Raw genomic sequence first — 20573 nt, forward strand, 5'->3', positions numbered from 1 at the left:
TATAATTAAACTGCTTTAGGACCATTTTAATAGGGAAAAATGCAAATTCATGGCCCCGTCAAAGTAAGCTTCCCTTGACGGTCAACATCCACGTGACAGAATGATGTGGCTACTCCAGTTGTGTGGCTGCTCCAGACATTGGATAGACAGTGGATGGTCTGGATAGGTCACTTGTCAAATTTTAGACTCAAATTCGACCATATACTCCATTGTGTACTGGCATGCATCCCCATGTGTGTCCATGCATGTACTCCAACCACTAATGTGCACTCTCCCATTGTACTGGATTTCAGAGCTCTATTTTTCCACACTGCAATTTCCTGTTGGGCTGAAACTTGACATGTGAGCCAGGGACCTAGGGGTCTACTTGTCCACGAAATTTGGTCCCCATCCAACAGGCCAAGTGGCTGACTTTTAGGCTGACCAAATATGCTTTGCCCTTTTAATATTGGACGAATTTTTATGAATTTTATTTATTTGGTTTGTTTTGCTATACAGTATAGTACATTTGGGAATGTTTTTTAAAATATTTATCAACAAGATGACTTTTCATAGTGACCCTTTCACACTTTTGGACAGGAAGTGCAAAGAAAGGGTGCTGCCACATCATCCATAAGGTTAAACTTATTAAGGTTAATGGATCTGTACTTTCTATCAACATTAACCATGGCTCTGGACATCTTGCCCTTGGTTCTGATAAAGGATATGTAAGTTGAATGGTTTGTTTAGTTAAGCATTGATTTATTGAAACAAATATATTTCCCATACTTGTTTGAAGGCAGTACATCTTGCAAATTAGTTCTGGGTTTATTTCATGTTTAAGACTCAGCAACCATGTGAATTCAAATTTGAGCAATGCGGACTTATGTATGCTGGAAAATGCTTATCGTAATTATTATACTTTTATTTATTGAGGTTAGTAGGTCTTGATGCTGTGAGTTTAAATGATTGCAAACTAGCACACAGCGCTCATACCAAGGCCATAGTTTATATTTAAATAGTCCTTTTATGGTACCATCCATGTTCAAATGTATGCTTTTTCTTAGTTTTAGTTCATATGCAACCAAATATTGTTCTCAATCCTGTAAACTTGGAGAGTACATTAGATCTGTTAGACATAGTCTCAAAAGGTCCTGTGGAGCTTTCTCTCTATGTCAGGTCACCAATGATATACTGAAAAAGGATTAGAGGGCTTGCATATTTTTCACTTTAAATAGATAGAGAATCTATAAATTGTTTTCTCCTTTTCTATTAGAGGGCTTGCATGTTTTTCATTTTAAATAGATAGAGCATCTATGAATTGTTTTCTCCTTTTTTATGAGTGCTAACATCTTTCCTTCTTTTTTTTTTGGGGGGGGGGGGTCTCACAGGTTTCACTAGTTGACATGGAAGGACCCACTATATTATATCAAAAACAAGTCATGAGTGAACTATGTACTGATGTGATATCTCTGCAGTCTGGTACCTGCAGCTTTCATGGTTTTGAGAAGAATATTTTATTTGTAGCAACAAAAGACTCATCAGTAATAGCTCTAGACAGTGACTCTGGGAACACATTGAGCAATACTATGGTCCATCCTAAGAAGCCATCTAGAGCTCTATTCATGCAGATTTTGGGTAATTGTACTCACTCTGTTATGCATACTACTGTATGGGCTACATGTGGATAGCTTCCGCAACTGTTTTCCCAGAAAAGGATGAGGGTGGATAACCTATCTTCTCCTTTTCCTATATCATTGCATATTTAAGCAAATGAAGAGGCTTAATCCCACCCCTTGATCCTTCCAAAGAATAAATTTATCTATGAGAATGCTAAATAATCTGACCTGTAATCATGTGCAGATGGACAAGAAGGATTTGAAACATCTGATGGTCTTGATTCAAGTAAAGGAAACTGCGTTGAGGATACGATTCCAAAGAAATCATTATTGTTGTTGTGCTCTGAGAAAGCTGTCTATCTGTATTCCCTAGAGCACGCAGTTCAGGTAAACCTTACTCTAGTAGTTATTGCAAGTGCTTCTTATGAAATTCCTAATTTTGGTATTGCCTCAGGGAGTCAAGAAGGTGCATTACAAGAAAAAATTTCAAGGAACTTGTTCCTGGGCATCAACATTTTGTACTCCCCGCAATGATGTTGGTCTCATACTCCTTTTCACTAGTGGTAAAATCGAAATAAGGTAGGAACTTTTCTTTTCCTTTTTCTTTTGAACTCTGACACGAGGAATTAATAAGAAGATACTTTGCATTTTGAAATAAAAACGAAATCATATAACAAGTCTAGCTTGACAATATTGAAGTTCCAAGCCAGATCTGCTTGTGAAAGAGATGTTACACTAACTTTAAAAGTACCTGCATGCGTCTCTAATTTTTTGGATAATCTTCTTAGTAACTTAGTTATGTACATCAGAAGAGGTTCTCTACTGCTGAAAATCTTGAGATCTTGACAGATCATCACCCAACCCCCCCCACAAAAAAAAAAAATAATAAATAATAAAAACCCTAAAAGGATGGCAACACTTCATTGTAATATGGTGTGAATTATCTCACAACATGAGTGTTTAATAGTTGGAGAATAAAAGTGTCTTGCCAGCTAAACAGTTGAGTAACCTTCCAATTTCTTCTCTTTCTTCTACTTTTCTGTTGGAAGATCTGAGCAACCACTGTCTGTTCCATAGTTGTCAAGGCATCGGCTAGGCTCCATCTAGGTGTCCATGCACTTTCTTGGGTCCAAGGTGACTGCACGCCTTGTTGATATAATAATCTTTGCTATCTTACATATAGTCATATACTGCACACCTAGGACGTTTGGGCAATGCTTAGTCAGGCACCATGTTGCCTAGGCACCCCTCCAACGCCTTGGGTCGCCTAGTCACCTTGAAAACTATGGTCTGTTCTGACAGACTTGAGTGATTTCAAATTTTCTGAATTTAAAATATTTCCAAACCAGAGAGATCTCAGAAGGTAGTGGTAGACCTTGACATACCTAAGTTACTCCTAGTTCTCTGAGCTTGGAAGATTGGTCCTCTTTTCCTGGTAGGCCTGCTCTCCACTAACAAATCAGCTTTTAACTCAAAAAAATCTAATACTTAGTGGTTGTCTCAGATCCTCTAATGGTTTTAATTTCTTAATCTTCAGAACAACTTTAAAGTAGGCTATGTTATTCATCTCTATCATGTAATTCAAGAACATGGCTTGACTCGGTTGAGCTCAAGCTTTTGTTTGTATGCGAAGTATGGTGTGGCCATATCCGAATGTTAATATTTTGAATTAAGGTCTATGCTTTTAAGATATTACCTTGAAGCAAAATATTTTGAAATTTAACCATTTATTTGTAGAGAAATACCCTTACTCTTTTTGCTTACTAACAATACTCTTGAGGGATTGCAAGGACTGAAAATGTGAAATAACTCTCTCTCTAATGTAACCCCTGTTTTCTCTGGCCTCCATGACTGGCCCCTCTGGCCGGGTCTCCTCGACCTCTTCTCCTGCTCCCCCCCTTCCCACTCTCCACAGCCATCCCATGTCCCTTCTACCACCCCTCTTCGACCTGCTTGGAAGTCCCTCTTCAGTCCAGCACCCTCTTCTTCCTCCGACGGCCTCCCTCTGTACTTTGTCTCCCCTTCCTTTGCCGAGGGCTCTAAGATTGCACTCTGCTCTTCAGGTCTCCTTGATGATGAAGCCTCCTCATGGGAAAATGCTCTCGTTGGACACTTCATTGATAACCGCCCACTACTCCACATTGTTAAGCTCTCTCTTTCAAAACAATGGAGACCTCTAGATTCTTTCGAGACTTACCTGTTGGGGAATGGTTTGTTCATCTTCAAGTTCTGACTCCAACGATAAGAATCATCCCCTGGAAGGAGGGCTGTGGCTGGTGGGTAGAAAACCAATTTTTTTGAGGCAATGGACTTGCCATATCCAACTCTAGTGGGTTGACCTCTCCTCTATCCCACTCTGGATCTCCTTCCCTGGGCTTCCCTTCCATTATTGGTGCTCCGAAGGCCTAAGTTTGGTCGGTTATGTTCTTGGTACCACCTGCATTCAGATGCCAGAACCAGTTGGAAGGATAGGCTCTCATTCGCCTGTATTTGCGTTGAAGTTTCTGCAAATGAAGCTCTCCTTTCAACCATCACCATTGTTGAAGAAGATGGTCACTCTTTTGTGCATAGTGTTGCTTACGATTGGTCACCGCCTCACTATCTGATCTGCAAAACCTTCGGCCACGCCTCCTCTCTTTGCCAACCAACAACCGCTGCTGGTGGGGATGAAGCCACCACTGAATGGAAGTCTCTCTTTCTCAGAATCAGTTGCTTTCCAGTGGGAGAACCCACTCCCTTGTGACCCCTGAAGAAACCACTGCCGGGAACATCATCCCTACTTTTGGCGGTGATTTGTTGACCTAACCAGGCATTACCAAAGACCAAAGCACCACTCCGGCGCTCAGATTCCCCTCCCGTGGAAGAACCAGAACCAGACCCCGTCGGAATCATCGGCCGGGAGATCTCCAGTCTTTGACTTCTCCTATCGGTTTGTCAACTAGGCAAAACCTAACCTTTGTTTTGCCTCTTGGAAGAAACCGATTTGCAGCTTTAGCCTCAAGCTCTGTCGGGGATGCTGACCCTTCCACCTCTCTCGTTTCTCCATCTGATCAAAGTACTCCAACCGATTGCGACCTGTGTGAGAACCCAACTGTCGATCTCGATATTGAGACCTCTACGATAAGATCACCATCTCTCAATGAGTGTAACTAACTCAGAAATTCTCACTCATTGAGAAGAAGAAACCAGCTCCCAAGGGGAGGATGTAGTACCAAGGTCAGTTGATCTCCCCCCTCTCTTCCCCTCACCCCTGCGCCACCCCACCACCTCAGACTTACCATCCCCCTCCGCCGCCTCCTCCACAGATTACCCACCCTTCTCAATCGCCACCTCCTATTCAGGCTTCAAACCCTACTCTCTCCCCTAAAACTTGGTCCTCTCTCCTGTCCCCTTCCCCTTCTTCCTCATCCTCTTGCTCTGGTCTTCCCCTTCATTTTTTCAAACCATCGACAGTTGGCTCCTCCCAGGTTGCCCTCTGCCCCCAGGAATTTCTCTCCAGAAATTGAAAATAGAAATCCTGTCTGGTCGGCCATTTTCTTGGCTCCAGACCCTCGTTCAATATTGTCAAATCTTCTATGACTAAACAATGGAAAGCTCAAGGCTCTTTAGAAACGTACCTGCTTGACAACGGTGTATTCATCTTTAAGTTTTTTTGTGATGATGCTAAGGCCCGTGCTCTTGAGGGTGTTCCCTAGCTTGTTGGCAACCAACCCATCTTCCTTCGGCCTTGGGACCCTTATCTCCATCTGCACAAGATCGACTTTTCAGATCCATCCCTTTGTGGGTCACCCATCCTGGGCTTCCATTACATTATTGGAGTTCAGCTTGCCTCAATATCATAGGCTGCGCACAAAGAAAATGGATCGCCTTACCTATGCGAGGATCTGCATCAACATCTCTGCTGATTCCCCAACCCCCTCAGTCATCTCTATTGTTGAAGATGATGGGTTCTCCTTTGAACAACCCATCCGTTATGACTAGCTCCCTCTCACTATATTTATTGCAAAAATTTTTAGCATAACTGCAATACCTGCTCCGGCAAGACTCCTACAATCTCCTCTCTGTGTACCTAGGCCCCTAAAGATTTAACTACTGTTCCCCCCGATGATATCTCGATTCCTTCTGCGAGCTCTGGTTTGGTGGAATGTTCCGAGGACCCCAATTCCATTCGTCCTCCTCAGCTTCCCGGTGCTTCCCTTTCTCCTCCAGAGATCCCAGCCGTGGCCAGAATCGATCTTGCCGTCGTCCCCATCGTGTCCGAGAGCAGTCAGCCTCTCCCCACCTGGGAGAACCCACCGTTCCTTCCCAATGTCATCTCCAGTTCTCGAGACAGGCTCGATTCGCGATGCCTCTACTGTTGCTTCAGACACCTCTGTCGATGCCTCTCTTCCCGAGGTGTTGCCTAGTCTCCATCTCTCTGTGCCTGGTCTTGACTCCTTAGGCTCAGGACTCTAACCCCCTTTCATTCCTCGATCCTCTCTCCCTCCCCTTTTGCCTCTTCCTTCAGCTTCGGTGTGCCCCCCACCTAGCCCTTCCCCTTTAACTGCTTTCCCCTTCCCTGATATGAGCCTTAATGGGTCTGACCCATCTTCTTTGGCTCACAACTTCTTGGGCCTTATCCCTCCCCTTGGGTCGTCCCCGACCCTTGAACTTGGCTGCCTTATTGGGCCAGATACCTCTCACCCTACCTCGTTGACCCCTCAAAACTTAGGCCTTAACCATCCCCTTGGGTCGTCCCCGACCCCTGACCCTGGCGGCCTTATTGGGCCAGATACCTCTCCCCTTGGGCCTTCCCCCCTTGCGCCCTTGGCCAACTCCCCTCTCTCTCTCTCTCCCTGATCCATCCTAGGCTCCCCGGCAAAGTCTTCATGTTTTCCGCCGGTGCGACTCCAGCATCCCTCCTCACCCCAAAATTAGGCCCTACATTGCCTATTCCTTGCCCAACAATGAGAAGATAAATGCCTTTGAGTGGCGCTATTAGAGATCATGTCCTTTGTTGCGGGATTTTGGACCCTAGATATTGTGCTTTGTGGTGCTCCGCTCCAGTTGGCGTTTCCCCTCCCCCTTAGTTCGTTGTTGCTGTTGTTGGTTGGGGCCTTTCCCCTTGTCTTATGCACGCAAACCTAGCTTTTCTTGGCAGGGCCTTGTTTTTGGATCCATAGTTGTCACGGTGTCACGGGGATCCAAGTCGGTGGAGGGGTGTCACGTTGATATATCGACATGTCGCCCGCCATGGCGAGCATGTCGACCATGTTTTATTTTTTATTTTCTCTATTTTTAATGTCATTTAGTATGCTATAGTATATATCCTATAACATCAAAAATCAGCATGAAAGTGTACTACTAATATACTATGGTTTAATTCATGAAAGTGTAATATCCATTAGTGTATGTGAAAGTATGAAAACATAGATTAGCCTATCAAATAACTGTGTATGTGTGCCTGTGTGCCTGTGTGCAAGGTAAGAAGAAGAAAAAATATAAAAAAACACCATCTCTGTGACTGCAAGCCTGCAACTGCAAGGCAAGAAGAAGGGGAAAAAATAAAAACTGAGAGAACTACTGGCTGTAATAAATCCCTCCACCCCCCCCCCATTCTGTCTCTCGACTCTCTCCCTGTCTCTGTGTGTGTAATTGTGTATGTGTGGCTGTGTGCAGGGCAAGATGAAGATAAAAAAAAACACCTTGTCTTTCTATGTGCAAGCCTGCAACTGCAAGGCAAGAAGAAGAAACAAAAAACCGAGAAGTCTATGATTGTGTACAAGCCTGCAACTGCGAGGCAAGAAGAAGAAAAAAGTAAAAAAAAAAACTGAGAGGTCTGCGACTGTAAGCAAGATTGCAACTGCAAGGCAAGAAGAAGAAACAAAAAACCGAGAAGTCTATGATTGTGTACAAGCCTGCAACTGCGAGGCAAGAAGAAGAAAAAAGTAAAAAAAAAAACTGAGAGGTCTGCGACTGTAAGCAAGATTGCAACTGCAAGGCAGGAAGAAGAAAAAAGGAAAAAAAAACAAAAAAAACTGAGAGGTCTGTCACTGTGTGCAAACCTGCAACTGCAAGGCAAGAAGAAGAACTGAAGAAGAAGAAGTTAAGAAGAAGAAGAAGAACTGACGGAGAAAGTTGCCGGAAGTGAAGAAGACGAAGAAGTGAGAAGAACTGAAGAAGAAGGATCGAGTTGCACTCGCCGGAGGACTGGGAGGAGATTGGAGAAGAAGAAGAAGAACCAAATAAATAAAAAATAAAAAATTACTTACCTGGAGGTTGCCGGAGGGGTTCGAACTTGCCGAGAGTTGCAGACTTGCAGCTTCAGTTCTTCTTCTTCTTCTTCTCACTTCTTCGTCTTCTTGACTCCTTCAGTCTCCAGACGTCTCACGAAGTCTCTCTTCTGTCTCGACAAACTTTGCGATTTCTAAAATCCCCAAATTTCAATTCCAATTAGGGATTTAGGGAATACTACTAAAGTGTACTGTTTAATCTTTAATGGTTTTAATTTTTAATGTTAATGTGACCAATACAAATGAAGGAAAAAGCATTTAAGCTTTTAAATGGTTTTAAAAAAAAAAATTTAAAACCTAAGTTTTTTAAACTAATATCGACCGATATGCCCATATATCGTGATATGGCGTCCATGGCGGCGCCATGTACGTCATATCGGGCGATATTTATTCATTAGCCATGTCGAAGGTCGATAGGCCAGTTTCTCCAGCGCCAGGACGCCATGGCGACGCCATGACAACTATGTTTGGATCTTGATTGTATGTTTGTCCCCCCCCCCCCCCCCTCTTTTCTTTCCTTTTGGTAATAATTTTTTTTTTATTCATCCAAAAAAAAGATCATCATCTCTGGCTAATGATCCCCCCTGCCCATCGGTCTGAAACTACTCTGCAGTCTCGGGACCCTCTCCTTAATGTCTCTCCTCCAGCTCCCCTCCTCTATCACTTTCTCTCAGGCCCGACCCATTGAGCCTAGGGATTACCCCATTCCTCAAAAGGCAAGTCAAAGCCTTTCTTGCCCCTCGATCCCCTGATCTAAACTCCCCTATGGTCCCTTCTCTTCCTTTAGCCATTCCTTCTCTGACCCAGTCCACCACCCGCTTTCCTTTGGCTGATCCAGTTGGTCTTAATGGGCCTTCTAGTCTTAATGGGCCACCTCCTTCTAGCAATCCGACCCATTGCTCTAACCCATCTATTGGGCTCCCCCACTCTGAGCCCCATTCTATTATTGCCCTCCTTTCCCTTCACATTTTTTGCCGCTGAAACCCTAGCTCCCCTCCTTTTCCTAAGAATTGTCCCTACATTGCCTATTCTCTGCCCTGCTAGGAGAGGATTTCGCCTCTAAGCTTGAATTTCAGAGGTCATACCCTTGGTCGTGAGCCAATGGCTCCTAGATAGTTCGCTTGTTTTGGTTGGCTTGGTTGTTTTTTGTTCTTGCCCTTTCTTTAGTGCGCTATTTTTGTTGGGGATCTTCCCCCTTTTAGTTTTGTCCTTGCCTTGTTTAGGTAAGGCTTTGTTCTTGCCTCGTGCTTGTAATTCCCTCACCCCCCCCCTTTTTCCTTTGGTTAATGAATTTTTTATTCATCCAAAAAAAGAAATACCCTTACCCTAGATCCATCAATAGGCACTTCCTTGGAGTGAGTGTAAAAAAATGTTTACTTTTTTCTCATACTAGCTGTTGTCAATAGTCTCTTAACTGCATATTCAGAAAGTATTGAGCGCGGGGTTTTTGGAGAAGTCTCTACCACATGGTTTGCATTGGATCAATGTGTTCATTTTTCATAGGTATGTTTGATTCCCAGAATATTTATGGCGGTGACTATGTACGATCCGGGTGTTTTTGTTTTTTTTGTTTATTTAGTTTTGTAATTACAGTGCATGGGTAACTGAGAAGTTGAATCATGATTCTATATCGTACTACTGGGTCTTTTCCTGCCCAGCTAGGTTGTTGTACAATGACTTTGTCTCGAACGTAAAAGAAACAAAGATATATATGAGTAATTAAAATGAAGTGGACTGCATAAACAACCTGGCCAGAATAAAACCTCTGTTCGATGGACTCTGTTTTATAGAGAAATGGGATTCTATTTTCATTGTAAATATGTTTTAGCCACATGTATAATCTCCTTGGATGCTACGGTATTTGTGGCTAGAAGGTATCTAACATATTGTTTTCCTCAATGCAAGTTTAATAACACCTACAGAGAAGGGAACCACATGGCATATCTACTAGCTTCATGTGCTACATGGGAGTCTTTAACTTGCAAAATCAAATCAGTTAACAAAACGTAAACAATTTCTGTTCCAGATAGTTTGGTCTCCCCTGCCAAAAAAGATTTAAAGTAGTTTTCTTAGTGGTATTGCTTTGTCCTCTCCTCCTCATCCTTCCTTTTTTAGGTGTATTTATCATTTTATAGGATGTTGTTGTCTTGCCTACATTCCTCTCCCCACCCACCCCAGCACATGCATTAAAAAATTGCTTCAGGCATCCACCTAAACTTGAAAAACATGGAACCATGATTTGGGCCTCTGTTTGGTTAGATTTGCAGGTTTATATGTTTAACTTAGAGGTGTCAAGGTAGAAGAAGAGAAGCAAAAAAGAGAATGATTGGAGTGTATTTTAGTACTCGTATGAAGGACATAAAAGCCAACAGAATACAAAAATAAATAATGGTCAGAGTATCACATCACACATTTATGTCCTATCAGATGTCTTTTGTTAAATTATATGACTTCTTTTGGCAATTGGTACTCTTTGTTACTTATCTGTTCATTATTCATCAGTTCATTTTCGTGCTCTTCTCCCATATAATCTTTTCTGTTATTTGCCTGTTACATTTAGTTTCTTATATTTTGCTTAGGGGAAATGTTTTCTGTCCAAGAGCGTGGCCTACACCAGCGCTCCTATGTATCTATCTCTCTCCTATTGGGGGAGGAGAGAGACCCAGGGAGCGCCAGCATAGGCCAAGCTCCTGAACAGAAAACATCTTCCCTTTTGTTTACTGCATATTTGTTTTAACCTTCTATTCTGAACTTCAGGTCTCTTCCAGAATTATCTCTTGTTAAGGAAACTTCAATCAGAGGTTTCATATTTTCAAATTCTAAGTCAACCTCTTGGTCAGATAGTCCAATATGCTCTTCATTTGATGGAGAACTCATTCTGGTAAAATTAATATGACATGTTATCTATTCTCTTCCTTATTTCATTGAATTATTTTCTCGAATCCTCAAACTGCAAAAAATGTTTTCCTCTGGCTTCAGGTGAACGGTGATCAAGAAGCCTTCTTTGTGTCTGTTCTTTCTGGCAATGAAATCTATAGGTACAGACAGGCTTGGCATAGTTACTTTTAGTTGTGACCTTATGTTTATTTTTCTGTCGGCCCTCTGTGCATGTTTAGGGAAGAGGGCACGTTAGACAATAAGTAGTCTGATTAATTATTATGCAATCGGGTATTGGACTTGATTGTTATCCATGACCAACCTGAACCCCACTTCTTATTAGGGTTTTCAAGGTCTTTCATGAGAATAACTCAAACAGAGTAGTAATTGACCATGCTAATTCCAGCATGCAGGGTCCCAATGTATATATCATTCATTCAAGGCAGTGGACCTGAGGCATGCTATGTGCACCATATCACATCAAGCATATTAAATTTTTGCTTGCATGGACATGTGTATTGCTGCAATATGGCATCTAGGAGGTGTTTCAAAAGATTAACTAAACTTGGACCTAACAAATAGAATAGGCCATGCTGACCCAATCAAGCAAGTTGGATGATTGAATACCTATATAATCATAGAATCGTTGGTGGCAAAAAAATAAATAAAAGATTTATATAGTTCTAGGTATGATCTGGTTTTTGTACAATTCTGTTCTAGGATCAAAAGAAACCATTTAGGGCATCATCTTCAAATCAGCCAATCTTATCCAAGTCTGTAGGACATGGCATGTGGGCCTTGATGACAAGATTATGCTCTTCATGGTGTAGATCCAGGCATGAAAATCAACCTGAGCACTGTTTCCTAGCTGTTGAGGTTTAGTTTTCATCATTTAACCTGTGAACAGTCACATGAAAAAAAATATAGGGAAAAATATTCCAACCTCTTTGCCTCACACTTGCACATTAATATTTAGAACCATCAATCAGCAATGTCCTGATGCTTCTCTGTCGATCAAATATGCTGTATCCCAAAGTTCAGTAGTTCACAATTGATCATACAATCTATAATCCAATGAAGGGTGTCATTTGAACAGGATTGTCACATTCCCACATTCCCATATTGGTATTGTAACATTGGTGATGCAGAAGTTAGGTACCAGCAGCAGTACCAGAGGAGACTAAGGCCAGATTCTAGACTCTGAGCCTGTGGTTCCAGATTCTCTTACAGATTCCAGATTCCTGATGACAGATTCAATCCAATGGTTACATATAAAGATATGGGCAAGTGAATCAAAATAAAGCTATGTTTCAGAATTAGAAACAAAGCTATAACTTCACAACCACCCAATAGAACAGCATCAAACAAAGATCACCATTTTCACTTATCATATAGAACACAATATGTAAGAAAAAACTTAAACCGATGACCAGAGTTCACAGTTCATCAACCCAGCAGAATAGAAACTTGATAATAGAATTTAGTAACCACCAGTAGTTTCCTATCCACAGATCAGATGAAGCCCCAACTTGGATTGAAGGCAGGGCATGAACATCAGAATTCCAATGGCCAGATGTTGATGTACAACAATACCTCAAAGTTGCAGCCAAATAGCCACAGAAACAGAGAACCACCAGTAAGTCTACAGCCAACAGAAACTTCATTCTTCAAATAGATATGTAGCACCACAGATTATAATCTTGAGTCAAAGAGAACAATTTCACTGCTTACTTGGATGCGCAGCAACTGAGTTGAAAGGATTGAAACCAACCAATTCTCACCAGCCACTAGTATGATCCCCCTAGTACTTTATTTATAACTTTGCAACATTATAAGAAAATAGTAACTCTTCATGCACAAGCAAAGGAGTTATAAGACCATGGCCCTTATAACCCATTGGGCATTCAAAATGAAGCCTAACTTGACCCAAGAAAGTGAACTAAACCCAAAACAACAGGCCCATCTTCTCTTCTTTCTGAAATTCTACATAACCTGGTCTCTTCAGGAATCTTGAGACTAGTCCATTTTGGGGTCTGTTTGCAGTTGTTTTTATCTTTTCTGCTTGTTATTAGTTAGGATGGATTAGGCTTTTAATTATTTCCAATCCTGTTTTGGTTTTGTTCAAGGAGGTTGTTAGAAGAATCGTGGGTTAGAAAGAGAGAATGAGATAATGGAATAATAATGTTATATTTCATTGATAGGTAAGCCCCTCTATTATAAATAGAGGGGAAAGTTACAAAGGACTGAACTAGGCGATGTGGGACTAAACCCACATAGCCAACTGTAGATATAATTACCCCTAACTAGCTGACTCTATAAGAGCAGCCACTTAAACCTAATAACATAGGAATAAAACTACCCCAAAAGGACCAGAATACCCCCACGGTATTCTGGATTACATATTCCAACAGAGGTCTATTTAGAGCAACCTCTGAGCTATGTTGCTTAGGGGAAGAATGCTGGTAAGGTGTGTGAACTACACAAAGCTATTTATGGTCTGAAACTGTCCCCTAGAGCTTGGTGTGATAAATTCAGTATGGTGGTTACTAAGTATGGATTTACTCACTATTACTCTGATCATTCGGTCTTTGTTCGTCGTTGTGATTCCAGGATAGTTATAACGGTAGTATATGTTGATGACATAATTATCTCTGGCAATGACAATGTTGACATTGATGAAGTGAAATCTTATTTACGGCATATTTTTCAAATGAAATATTTGGGTATCCTTAGGTATTTTCTGGTGATTGAATTTGTGAGGAGTAGCAAAGGCATTAGTCTTTCTCAGAGAAATACATATTGGATCTTTTGTCTGAGACTGGAATATTGACTTCAAAGCCCAGTGACACACATGGATCCACCCCAAAAATTTGAAGATTATGATGGTGAAGAACTGATAGATAAACATCATTATAGACGATTGGTTGGAAAACTTATTTATCTTACTATAATCGGGCTAGACATTTCTTTTGCAGTAGGAGTTTTCAGCCAATTCATGGAGACACACAAACGGGCTCACTGGGAGGAAACTTTCCGGGTTTTTCGTCATCTTAAAAGTGCTCCAAGGAAGGGTCTTATATACATACCTAAAAAAAATATTGATCTTGGGGGAGTAAGAAGCAGACCATTGTTGTCCGATCTAGTGTAGAAGTTGGGTACAAAGCTATGACTTATACTATAGCTGAGTTGCTGTGGTTAAAACCTCTTCTTCAAGAGCTTGAATTTTCTATTACTAAAGCTATTGATATGTTTTGTGACAACCAAGTAGCTATTTATATTGTCAACAATCTTGTATTTCATGAATGGACCAAGCATGTTGAGGTGGATTGCCATTTTGTTAGAAATGCTATTATGATGAAGTTGATTGCACACCATTTTTAGCTTTTGGCAGTCAGTTGGGTGATATGTTTACCATGGCATTGTTGTCCTGATTTTCTTGAAGGTTGTTCCAAGCTGGGCATGGGTGATGTTTATGCTCCAGCTTGAAGGGGAGTGTTAAAGTGTAGTGCAGGGGGTATTCTTGTCATAGTTTTATATTTTTTGCCCTTGTGTGTAACTTATTTCTTTTGTCCTTATTTATAATTTCTACATATTTGGATTTTAGCTAATGCAAGGGGGATCATAACAATCAGCCTATTTGTTGCATCTACATGGGATCCCTAACATTGCGTTTGGTTACGTAAATCTGTGGGTGTTACATTTGTGGACGCATGAATCTCAATTTTTTTAACCGTTCGGTAGGAAAAACGGATTTACATCCTAAGATTCACCAAATCTTAAGATTCAATATTTTAGCCTAAAAGGCTGAATCTCAAGATTTTACCTCATGAGGTAAAATCCAGAGATTCATGTTTTTTCGTTTCTTGAGATTCATGTTTTATCGAGAGAGGGGAGACCAAATCCCAGAGCTCCATCGAAAAACCTCCATTGCCAAGTACCTGCAATATCGCCGGTGCTCCTCTGCAAATCGCGGAGCTCCATCCTCACCTTGGTCCTCAGAATCCTTCTCTGCTATTTCCCTCATCTTTCTTTTAAGTCATTGTAGAGCCAAGGGCTCAATTACGATTTGATTAAGTAAAAGTTTGGAGTTTACTCTGCAACTTGTGAGATTCAGACTGGTGAGAAGCCGAGAGGACAGAGAGATTCTGATCCGCAGGTAGGAAGCCTTGTGTTCTTCTATTTTTTCTTTTCTATACTCTGTTTCTACAACCAAGCAAAGTGATTAAAAAAAGGGTTCATTGGAACTCCTTCGATAGACCTCTGTTTGGTCCAATAACTTGATCGAAAGTAGGGCTTTCATTGGTGAACGAAACCCTGGAGTCGCTGTCTCCGAGCCCTCCTCTGTTGCGAACAAAAGATCAGTTGCAGGTCTGGTTTTTTTTTTTTTTTCTCGCCATATCCAGATTCTTGTTCTTGTTTTTGTGATTGGGGCTTACTGATTGGTGACTACTATACGCTCTGAAATCCATATTGCCACGGATTACGAATTTGTTTGGAGCTTATCATGGTATTTGGAGTTCGAGTTGGAGGTTTGAATCAATCGGGAGGGATTTCTTTCCCGCTGGTTCTGGTGTGTTCAAGGTTGAAGACAACCGTTCCCCACTCAGGGTAACCAAACAGGTTTTTAGGTAGATTCAGGTTTCAGAATCAGGGTAACCAAACAGTTAGTCTGTCAGAATTTCAAATCTGATCTATGGATGTAACATCTAAATCAATGCAAGCATCCAGAAATTTACTCAACCAAACGCGATGTAAACATCTCTCTCTCTCTCTCTCTCTCTCTCTCTCTCTCTCACACACACACACACACACACACACACACACACTCTACATGCATTTGCATACACAAGCATGTTTGTTTATTCTTTTCTTGTGGCCATACAAGGAAGCTTTACTTATGCCTTCTTTTATTAAAATATTTAGGTAATTAATTTATTTTTCTATTTATCTTGGGCAATATCACTTAGAGGGATATCTAGTTGAAACTTAATCTTTAGGAGCTTGAGATTCTTATTTCTGGCAGGCCAGTTGATTTTTTATATATTCTTTTTCCTCCCCTTCAGGCTTTTGGACCCTATAAGCCAAGTCTACCAGAAGGATCTGATGTGTTTACAAGAAAGTCCTGTCTGTAGACCCATTATCCATAAAGAAAAGAAAAAGGTAGGCACCATGTTGAAACTGTCTGGACTGTGCTATTACTATGTTACTATATTGTGTGGGAACTAAATGTTTAATCATGTGGATATAGGGTATATTCAGCTCTGTAATTAAAGATTTAACAGGAAATAAAGTGAAGAATGGACCGAATGCAGAAGTGGAAGACTCCAAAGCAAATATTGAAGCATTGTCGACCATATTTTCACATGCTAATTTTCCAATGGTCGCAGAGAACAGAAACAGCCGGGCTGTGGATGAAGATGTTGAGCTGAATATAGGTATGCTAACCCCAATCATGCCACTTTTTCCATTTTATAATATCTTATTTTGTCGAATAGTCTTCTGTGTTGATGGAGCAGAATAAGGTTTTTTATTCACTCTGTACCATAAATATGGCTGATCTAAGCTTTGTTCAGGTTGATTGTTGTGCACTATTGGATTTTAGCACAAGAAATGGGAATATCATTTTTTTATATTTAAACATTCAATTTAGTTGCTACATTATGACAGTTAAATAACTCATTTTTGGTCTTTCTGTTTAATGGCTATTATGCATGTTGGTTACCTCTATTGAATAAAACCATAAACACAAAAACCTAGCTATTTTAGCCTTTCCTTCTGTTGATGGTTCGACTCTTCTGGCTGTGAAGATGATATTGACCTTGAAGACCCAGGAGACAGTTCGAAGGCCCATAACGTGATTCCAGCTCTAAATAAGCAGCTGACCAGAAAATTTCAAGCAATTAAAGGTAAGCACCATCTGATAGGTTATTTCTGCATTCCTCCATAGTGAGTGTGTACGTATTCCATCTCAATCACCTTGATCAAATAATGCAAATAAAGAAAATGCATTCCTTGACTGTCAAGAAAATTTGGCATAAAGTCCAATTGTGACAATCTGTTTAGATGCAGTTTTGAGCTGGGAGACATTCTCAGGTGGCTCCCAGCCCTTGCATGTGAGCCATGTTTCCTAAATATTGATTTTGCACTTAAAAGATGGTCATCACTGTCCCGGAGACTCAGGACTATGAATTTACTCTTTGTTAATCTTAATTTTTTGTTACAGTAATTAGAGGAACGACTCACTTAAAAATAAACCCTTACAGTAATTAGAGGAAGGCCTCACTTAAACCATTCCAGTGTTCTACATATATATATATAGAGAGAGAGAGAGAGCGAGGGTGACTTCTATTAAAATCCATTAACTTTCTGAATTTATTATAGAAAAAAGTTTGATACGTTGGCATAGGTGGAAGTGTGGAACACAAGTACAGATGGACCTCTGCTCCTCTCATTTCTTTATCATGCAGACTTATATTCTAGAAGCCCCAAACCTAATATTTCCTCCTAACGAAAGAGCAGATAATATTTCAATATGATTCATCGTCCAATATTCAATATGATCATTGTCCATGATGCAATATATTTCAAGTTATGCCTTATATATATTTCATCCCCCCATTGGAGTATTATGTCTAAAGTTTTAAATTGCAGGTAAATTGAAACAGATCAAGGTCAGAAATGATAAAACTTCAGTAAAAGAGGAGCATGAAGATGAGAAGGTTGATACAGTTGATCAAATCAAGAAGAAGTACGGATTCCCTTTGTATGGGGTAAGTATACAATATATGCTTTTGCTCAATTTAGACTTCTCATTGCTTCTCTGAGACCTCTCTTTTTTTTTGGATAAAGAGCATAACAATGTACTGTAGTAATGTTTATTCATCCCTTTTTTTCAAGGAAAAATAATGCAGTGTTGTCCTGGCTTGCTAGGACTCGTATATGTGTTCATATGCAATGACATGACCGGGAACTTTGAAACTGTAGTGTCCTTGTTATGTAAGTAGGGAAGTTATGATATTCATTGCCGTATAAAACCATTGGTCTCAAACTGGTTTAAACGTTACAAGCCAGACTGACAGTATATGATGACTTGGCAGTGATTTTAAACCTTGATTGGACATAAATATTCCATAAACCATGCATGTGTAAGTCATTACCATCATCATCACCATCTGTCTTTATTAGGTGATAGGGCCCCTAGTTCAAATTGTGTGGCATCAGTGATCTGCTGTTACTGGAAACTGATCCAATACCAGATGCGCTTTTAGTAAATGAATCCTATTCCACCATTTGATTCAATCTAGGGGCCCTATCACCTAATAAAGACTAACCTACAGAATTGTATATTTGAAGGGTGGAGACTGCTTGATGGATGGTTTTTCATTGGCGTGTTTGATGTTCCATGTATTCAGCACTAAAACGGATAGATTTTTATATCATGGCCCTCTATGCCACCTGCCAGTTTGGTTGTGTTCTGTCCGTGGAGGTGAAGGATGCCTTATCTTTGTTGGTTCACATGGGGGACCCTACAATTTGTATGGATGTAGGTTGCTTGACAGTAAGTAGTCAAGAGCATAGAGAGTTCGAAGAACTTTTGGGAGGAAAATCATACACTGGATGAGAACTGAAAAAAGATTCTCTTTTTTCCTTTTAAATCAATTTTTTCCTCTTTATTTTGAGTAGGGGATCTTTATTTCTATCATGTAGGTGTTGTTAAGGTATTGTAATTTCTTTTAGCTGGGTGTCTTATTCCATGGATCATTTTAATACTGAAGAATCATCTAGAATTTCTTGAAACTGCATAATGGAAAGATGAGGACTGAGCAGTGCACAGAAGAACATGGTAATTCTTGAAGAAAAAAAAAGGATCAGTTAATCTTTATCATTGGCATCGTTCTTAATAAGATACTTTGTCTTTCGGTGTAGGACACAAGTGCTGCTAAGATGGCAGAAAACAAGGTCCAGGATAATTTGAGGAAGTTGCAGGTAAATCCCTTCTTATTAACTTTTTCATAGTGCCAATTGTCTTATTTCCCCAGCTGGAGAGAATAGAGCAGCTATCTTGGAATAGATGTTTATTGATACATTGCCTTCTGTCTTACTTGGGTTACTTTGGTTTCATTTAGCTATGAGGAAAGGATTGTTTTGGTTCATACAATTTTACTTAACTGGAATCTTGCTTGCTTGGGTAGGGCATCAACAATCGAACTGCAGAGATGCAGGATACTGCTCAATCTTTTTCGCTATTGGCAAAGGATGTACTGCGAACTGCTGAACAGGATAGGCGAAGTTCATAAGTCCTCCAGGTTGTCGATACATTCATTTTTTTCCCTTGTTTGAGGGAATTTGTTTTGGTATATACTGGTTTGTAACTGATTAATGGTCATAAGTTTTTTTTTTTTTTCCAAGTTCTTTTCTACATGTAAATGGTCATGGGTATAAACAAGTCTAAAGGAGAATACTCACAAGATTTTATTTTTCTGTTTTTATCATTACTTCAGAGAGTGGAATGGGAATTGGAATGGAGTGTGGATCCTGAATTGTTTGGTTTGAGGAGATTTGAAAGGGATTTCTTATTTAAATATACAGATTTAATGGACTTTTAAGAAATTATTCCTAAAATTGACCACAATAAAAGTACAATGCCCCTTCCCACCTAGGCCCAACGGTCATCAGCTCATTTTCAACAAGAATCTATTGCTGATACTTCTTCTCATTCATTTTTCTCTTGTAAAATTCCCATGAACCCAGTCTTGCAACAAAATAAAAGAAAACTCTCCAAATTGATTTAAGGTGACTTGACCTTTAGTCCTATGGCTTATGGAATGAGTTGTACAACTATGTCCCTTGTTATTTTATCCTACAAAAGTGTGTACTCTACCTTTTCTGTCTTTTTTTTTTAAATGACACAAATACCCCAAGCTTGTGTGTTGTTGAGAACTCCAGAAGTAGCTGTGAGAGAATGGACTTATGGTTTTCTTAATTCTTACATTTGTTTTAATATCGCTCTATGTTCTTGTAGACAAGTTATCAACTTTTGTTTTGAAATTGACATTAGGGTATGTGTGTTTTCAGTGTTTTGAAAACTTAGTTTGGTATCTGCTTTTGGCATGACTGTTTTAATGGATTTCAGATTGAAATTTGTATTAGTGGGCATCTGAGAATCTCAAATTTTCAACAGGTTTCTTTGTTTGTTCTTCCTCAGGGTGGTTCAGATCAGAGGCTGGTAAACTTCAATAGGTTAAAATGTAGAGACAGAAATTTGTCATAAAAAAAAAGGAATATATTTGGTGAATTTTAAGCATATGAGATTCTATGATCGCCATATGATATCGTTGGGTTGCAAATGCATATCTTTTGTGTTTGTAGCTCTTGTTTTCAGAGCTTTTCTCTTTCCTACTTTCTCTGATCGCCACAGCTCTTCATCCCTATTGTATTATGAATTTGGAGTCAAGAAAAATAAGTTCCTGGAGGTTCCTAAAGATTGTCTGGAGAAAAATAATCGAAAATTTGCTTTTGCAAGGGGTTGTCTAACTGCAAGAATGCTAAACAAAACTCTTTTCATAAGATCTTCAAATTTGAAAGATTTAATCCGCTTTGTGAAAGGTTTGTTCAAGTGGGCGTTTCTCAAGCGGAGTCACTGGTGATGTGTGGCTAAGATCAAGTTCAGTTTGTAAGGTGGTGTTGTAGTTTTGGGAGAAATTCAGTTTGGTTTTGGGGTCTAATTGGGATAAAGTTAGGCTTTTCGATTTTGTTCAATACTTTTGGCATTGTAGGTTTTTTTTATCGGAAACTGAGTTGGGATTTGGGATATGGTTCAATCATT

The 20573-nt window shown here is 40.1% G+C and overlaps 1 protein-coding gene across 2 annotated transcripts in view; it reads left to right on the forward strand.

The window, feature by feature from the left end:
- LOC122662432 overlaps positions 1 to 19128 on the forward strand; it is a 40994-nt gene extending 21866 nt beyond the window's left edge. For both annotated transcript variants that reach the window (XM_043858065.1, XM_043858066.1), the window contains exons 13-24: positions 580 to 707; positions 1371 to 1617; positions 1843 to 1985; positions 2053 to 2177; positions 10628 to 10751; positions 10850 to 10908; positions 15811 to 15907; positions 15996 to 16182; positions 16555 to 16653; positions 17399 to 17517; positions 18674 to 18733; positions 18940 to 19128. In XM_043858065.1, coding sequence (XP_043714000.1) covers positions 580 to 707; positions 1371 to 1617; positions 1843 to 1985; positions 2053 to 2177; positions 10628 to 10751; positions 10850 to 10908; positions 15811 to 15907; positions 15996 to 16182; positions 16555 to 16653; positions 17399 to 17517; positions 18674 to 18733; positions 18940 to 19044 — 1493 coding nt within the window. In that variant the 3' untranslated portion in view covers positions 19045 to 19128. The remainder of the gene's footprint in view (positions 1 to 579; positions 708 to 1370; positions 1618 to 1842; positions 1986 to 2052; positions 2178 to 10627; positions 10752 to 10849; positions 10909 to 15810; positions 15908 to 15995; positions 16183 to 16554; positions 16654 to 17398; positions 17518 to 18673; positions 18734 to 18939) is intronic.
- The last annotated feature ends 1445 nt before the right edge of the window (positions 19129 to 20573 follow it).

Source organism: Telopea speciosissima, chromosome 5 (assembly GCF_018873765.1).
Source record: "Telopea speciosissima isolate NSW1024214 ecotype Mountain lineage chromosome 5, Tspe_v1, whole genome shotgun sequence".
In the NCBI taxonomy this organism is placed as follows: Eukaryota; Viridiplantae; Streptophyta; class Magnoliopsida; order Proteales; family Proteaceae; genus Telopea; species Telopea speciosissima.